Source organism: Eptesicus fuscus, chromosome 17 (genome assembly GCF_027574615.1).
Source record: "Eptesicus fuscus isolate TK198812 chromosome 17, DD_ASM_mEF_20220401, whole genome shotgun sequence".
In the NCBI taxonomy this organism is placed as follows: Eukaryota; Metazoa; Chordata; class Mammalia; order Chiroptera; family Vespertilionidae; genus Eptesicus; species Eptesicus fuscus.
In genome coordinates this window covers 2,674,263-2,679,689 of record NC_072489.1, presented here as the reverse complement: position 1 = coordinate 2,679,689, position 5,427 = coordinate 2,674,263, and the positions used below count along the sequence as shown (strand labels likewise).

The 5,427-nt window shown below is 64.9% G+C and overlaps 1 protein-coding gene across 1 annotated transcript; it reads right to left on the bottom strand.

Moving 5' to 3' along the window:
- Nucleotides 1-664: 664 nt before the first annotated feature.
- On the bottom strand, nucleotides 665-5,038 carry SNCG (synuclein gamma). Its single transcript, XM_008149069.3, has 5 exons — nucleotides 4,819-5,038; nucleotides 4,087-4,128; nucleotides 3,631-3,758; nucleotides 1,104-1,169; nucleotides 665-939 (listed from the first exon to the last, which is right to left on the bottom strand). The coding sequence occupies exons 1-5, from the start codon at nucleotides 4,937-4,939 to the stop codon at nucleotides 919-921; spliced, it is 378 nt and encodes a 125-aa protein (XP_008147291.1). The 5' UTR covers nucleotides 4,940-5,038; the 3' UTR covers nucleotides 665-918.
- Between the last annotated feature and the right edge of the window lie 389 nt (nucleotides 5,039-5,427).

The following is a 5,427-nucleotide window of genomic DNA, read 5'->3' as shown; positions in this document are numbered from 1 at the left end:
CAAGTTAGTTAACCTCTCTGTTCTTCAGTTCATTCTCCGTGAAACTGGGACCAGACCAGGGATGTGCTCCGAGGATTAAATGAGGTAAAGCTCTCAGAACTCGACGGGTTTCTCTCCAGGCGGGGCTCATGGCTGCGCCTCTCAGCTGTTGTGTCTCCTAATGATCCTGACACGCTCCTTGTTGCCAGAGGTGGGAGCTGGTGCTGTGGGGCCGTGTCCTCGGTGAGGAGGAGGATGGAAGGCTCCTGGCTAAGGGTTTAGGCTTCACCTTTTGAAAGTTACCACCTACGCCAGGCGGGGTGTTAGGTGTCCCTTTCTCAGAAGGACACTGGAGCCCAGCACATGGCAGCATGGCCCGGAGGCCCAGAGTCACCTTCTGCTGGGGAGGCCGTCCCCGGAGGCTGAGCTACAGCTCAGACCTAGAGGCCTGTCCTGGGAGCCCAAAGCAGGGCCACCTCCTCCAGGTAAAGGCGAGGATGGATGGGTTGGGGCCAGAGGAATTCCCCAAAGGCAGGACCTGCTGTCAGCAGGCTTCAGAAATGCCCAGGTGTCCCGGTAAGGCACCTGGTCCCAGGTCAACAGGTTGGCCTAGCGCCATCTCCCGGGAGGGCCTGGCTTCACGGCTGAGGCAGCACACAGGAAGCATGGGCAAGGAGGCCAGGTGTGGGGACTTGAGTTTTATTTGAAATCATTAAAAAGAAGGATTCACAGCAGCATCTGTGGGGTTAGAAGGACCAGAGGCTGGAGGACGAGGGAGAGAGAGGAAGGTGACATAGCGCGGGAAGACAGGCCTGCGGTGCCAGGAAGCGAGGGCCGCCCGAAGGTCACGCTCCAGGACTGACTAGCATGCAGCGGCCGGAGCGAGCGGGCTCCACGCAGAGGGGTTGCTCTGGGCATCTGCAGCTGACTTGTAGCCCTCTAGTCTCCCCAACTCTTGGCCTAGGAGAGAGAGTGACCTTCACACAGCCCTGAGGGCAGGAACAGGAGTCATCTCTACCCCTCTGCCCTGAGGGCGCTGGTACCCCAGAGGGGAAGCAGCGAGTCTGTGAGGGGTGGGGTCCCTGCCCAGGGTCCCAGGTGTAGCTCGGTGGCCCAGCTCCTACCTCCTCGGCTGCTTCCTCTTTGGCTGCCTCATCCTCCTGGGGTGGGGCAGGTGGCTTCAGCTCCTCCTGTGGGGAGAGAGGGGGCGTGGGACCCGGTGGAGGCACAGAGCCTGGCTGCCTGCCTCCAGGCCCCAGCCTCCCTGGCCTCAAAGGTGAGCCGAGGCCCTCAGCACCTGCTGCACACAATGGTCCAAGGTGAGGGTGTGCGAGGGCCAGACCGACTGGGAGTGATGATCACAGAAGGGCCACAGGGAAGGCTCTGTCTGATGTGCCACGGCCTTCAGGGTCCCAAACACCTTGGAGCCTCTGCTTGATGCCAAGTCCCTGTGCAGCCCCTGGCTGGGCCTCCCTGAGGAGCCTGGTGGGTGGGCAATGGCCCCTGAAGCCCCAGGCCTCACCCCACCTCAGTGTCCCTGAATCACATGATCACACACCCTTGTCCTCCGCAGTTCCCAGAAAGCACGAGGAGAAGGGACATAGCATCGGTCACTGCTCACACGGTACCGAGCCAGGGAGCCAGGCATCCAGCTTGAGGCCTGACAGCTCAAAGCAGTGGGGCTGCAGGCATCAGGTCGGGCTTGCTCCAGGCCCTCCCCGTCCCCAGGAGCAGGAGTGCCTCCTCTTGCCTTCTCCCTCCTCCTGGGCGCCGGCTGTCTGGATTCACACTGTCTTCTCCTGTCTCCGACCCCACACCCAGCTGGATACTCGCCTGAGATGGAGGCTGGCCTAGGGGTGCTGTGTGACCGCTGATGGACAGGGCCTGTACCTCTGAAGGGTGTCACCTCTGTGCCACCACCCTGCCCCTTCGTGGACGGGGCGTAAACCAGCACCAATGTCAGCCGGAGTGGGCGCAGGCTCTCCTGGTGGAGGAGGGTGGCCACCTGCTTAGTCCTGCTGCCCAGAGCAGGGGCATGGTCGGCGGCAGGAGTGGCCAGACCGGCCGTGCTGCATCCTTCGCGGCTCACTGGAGGGTGAGTCGTGACTGGCCTGGGCGGCCACCTCTCCACCAGGGCCTGGGTGGCTCCCAGGGTCATTAGCCCTCCAAGGTGTGGAAGGAGTGCCCAGGAGCTGCCCACCCAGAGCGCCTTGTGTTGGGAGCAGGGGGGAGGCCTGGTGTGTCCTGCAGCACATGGGGGTGCTGCCCAGCGGTCACCCGCCTTTGTTGGGTGCTCACCATGAGCCTGTCCTCGTGGCTTCCTGGGGCCATTCCCTGCATCGTCACACAGCCGGTGAGACATGCCCTCGCCCCTCCCGTTTCAAAGAGGAGGAAATGGCTGCCCCGGCCAGTGTGGCTCAGTTGGTTGGGCGTCATCCTGTGCACCAGAAGGTCACGGGTTCGCATCCCAGTCAGGGCACATGCCCGGGTTTCAGGTTCCATCCCCCGGTGGGGGCATGTATGGGAGGCAGCTGGTCGATGTCTTTCTCCCTACCCCTCTCTCCCTCTCAAAACAAAACAAAACAAAACAAAAAATCAGTAAAGCACAACCTCGGGTGAAGATTAAAAGAAAAGATGAGGACATGGAGGTTCAAGGAGGTTGAGGAGCTCCCACGTCGTGGAGCTAGGACGGGGCAGAGCGGGACCCCGAGAGGGAGCTGTCTCTGCAGGGCCCGAGCCCCTGCCCAGCCCTGGGCGCAGACCCGCCCGCCCCTCCCGGAGCAGGGCTGGAGCCCGCCCTGCAGCCGCCCCGTGAGGGAGCTGTGCGGGGGACGGAGCTGTGCGGGGGACGCTGTGCGGGGGACGCTGTGCGGGGGACGCTGTGCGGGGGACGCTGTGCGGGGGACGCTGTGCGGGGGACGCTGTGCGGGGGACGCTGTGCGGGGGACGGAGCTGTGCGGAGGATGGCTTCGGACCCGGCTGAGACGCGCTCTGCAGGGAGCACCTCCCGCCCCCACTGGATCCTGCTCCTTCCACCCTCCGGCTTGGAGCCGCGGCCCTGGGCCTTGCAGGCTCACCCAGAGGAGCCATGGGCGCGGGCTCCACACACCTCTCTGGGCCTCAGTGGCACACCCTGCACGCGCTTTGTGAGCCTAGTGAGCTAAGGCCTGTCAAAGGCTTCCAGCGGAACCCGCCCCGGGCGGGTGGGCTGCTTCCCCCGCCAGCCCGCCCCCGGGGAGTGCCCGTCGCTCTGTGCGCCCTGCCGGGCAGCACACAGACACTCACGTGCACACACATTCACACACTCTCCTGCGCACACTCAACAGCACACAAAGGCAGAGGAGGAGGGCGGGCCCAAACTCAGTCTCCACCACCAGGGGGTGCTGCTTCCCAGCTCTGGAGGAGGAGGGGGCGCTGGCCGGACTGGCTCACCCTCAAGGCGGGCACCACTCAGAGGGCGTGGCTGTCCCCTGGGCAGCACACTGCCGCTCACAGGGCCGGTGTGAGGACGCCCCACGAATCTGTGCAGACACCAGGCGCCCTGGGCCTCTGCTCCCTGTATGTCCATGGGTGACCATGTCTCCCCGCCGGCCTCTCTGCGGCCCAGAGGAAAGGATGGTGCCCTGAGGACCGGGGCTGGCCAGGCCTCACCTTGCGCACCACTCCCGAGGTGACCGCGATGTTCTCCGCCTCCTCCACCGTCTTGGTGGCCACGGTGTTGACGCTGCTGACCACCGCTTCACTCACTGCATTGGCCTGCTCCTTGGTCTTCTCAGCCACTGCGGGAGGACTCTGGCTGGCCTTGGCCCTGACCCCGCCCTGCCAGGGCCGGCCTGCCCCAGGCAGGCCTGAGCAGCCCCTTCCCAGGGCACTCAAGACTCTGGTTCTCTACCCAAGAGCCGAGGCTGCGCCTTCCCGGTGCCAGGGGGGCTCTGATGACGGGGAGGCCACCCCTGGGTCTGGGTTGGCCGGAGAGGTCTGGGTCTGTGCACAGCTCGGGACCCCAGTTGGGAATAAGGAGGACCCTGAGCTTGGGCCTTTAGTACTGGGGTGCAGAAGTCCCTGGAGGTCCTAGCCCCTGCATCCCCTAGTCCTGGGGCTCCTCACCTGAGGTCACGCTCTGCACAACACCCTCCTTGGTCTTGGCTCCTGGGGAGGAAATGGAGGCATCAGCCCAGACCCACTCCCCCTAGTGTTGGGGGTGCAGGTGTCAGGGCAACAGAACAGCCAGACAAGCTGTGGGGTCGGTAGTGGGTGAGGACGGTGTCTGGAGACTGGCAGTCCCTTCAAAGGCTGCTTCCTGCTGTGTCTGGGGGATGGGGCACATGGGAGTGGATGGGACAGGATGGCGGATGCGAGAGACCAGGCCTGAGGGGGTCTGGGCCCCGCCTGAGTGTGGCCTGGGCCTGGGAAGCTGCAGCAGGACCGGCTGTGACCGCAGCTGAGTCATCAGCTCTGCCTCCTCTTCCGCGGGAGGGAGGGAGCGAGGGAGCGAGGGGGTGGGGCTGGGTCTTACTCCTCAGCCCCCTTCCCCTGCGGAGGTGGAGACCTGTGGCGGCCAGGCTCTGGGCGGCTTCTCCCGAGCCCAAGGGCCGTGGTGACGCGGGAGCAGGGCTGTGTCCGTGCACGTGCGCACAAACAGGTGTGTCAGAGCTGCGCACCCCTCTTGCTGTCCTGCCCCAGAGATTCCTGGGGCCTGAGGAAGTCCAGATGGACACTGGGGTGGCAGGAGAGTGGGGGTGCTTCAGGGCCCAGAGACCTGTGCTACAGCCAGGTCCTCATCCTCTCAGTACCGGGCATCCCAGGCTCCAGCCCCCGAGCGGCTCCGCCCAAACTCACCCACATACATGACTCCCTCCTTGGTCTTCTCCGCCGCTTCCGTCACCCCCTGCTTGGTCTTCTCCACGGCACCCACCACGCCCTCCTTGGCGATGGAGAAGCCCTTCTTGAAGACGTCCATGGTGAGCCGGCACAGAGCGCTCTGCTGCAGGCTGTGCGGGAGCTGCCGGAGCGGCGCAGCCCTGTCCCCACTGCCGCCGCCTCTTATTGACGCCGATGAAATATTGATGATGCAGCCGCTGGCCTATGGAAGCCCAGCCAGCCTGGGGGTGGGACAGGGGGAGAGAGAGAGAGGAGGAGAAAGGAGGGAGGGAGGGAGGGAATAGAGGCTGGCAGCAGGGTCCAGGTCCCCTGAGCCCCGGCTGGCTTCACCTCCCTCCCGCCCTGCCTGCCCCCGAGGGGCTGCAGAGGTCTGGCTTTCATTCACTTGCTGCCCTAACACCCGCAGGGCCCCCCCGCCAGGCGCTCTCAGCCCTGGGGCTGTTGTGTCTGTGACACATGGGCCATGAGGGGAGGAGCCTTTGCTCCCAGCACCCAGGTAGGGTAGGGGTCAGGGCCACCCAGGCCTGTCAGGCAAGAGTGGCCAACCTTCCAGACCAGTCGGGGCTG

Excerpts from the sequence above, each read along its gene's own strand:
- SNCG (XM_008149069.3), bottom strand. The coding sequence starts at position 4,939 with ATGGACGTCTTCAAGAAGGGCTTCTCCATCGCCAAGGAGGGCGTGGTG. Across the intron at positions 1,170-3,630 it reads CCTCGGGAGTGGTGCGCAAG|GAGGAGCTGAAGCCACCTGC; the intron begins GTGAGGCCTGGC and ends CTCTCCCCACAG. Across the intron at positions 940-1,103 it reads AAGAGGAAGCAGCCGAGGAG|GCCAAGAGTTGGGGAGACTA; the intron begins GTAGGAGCTGGG and ends TCTCTCTCCTAG.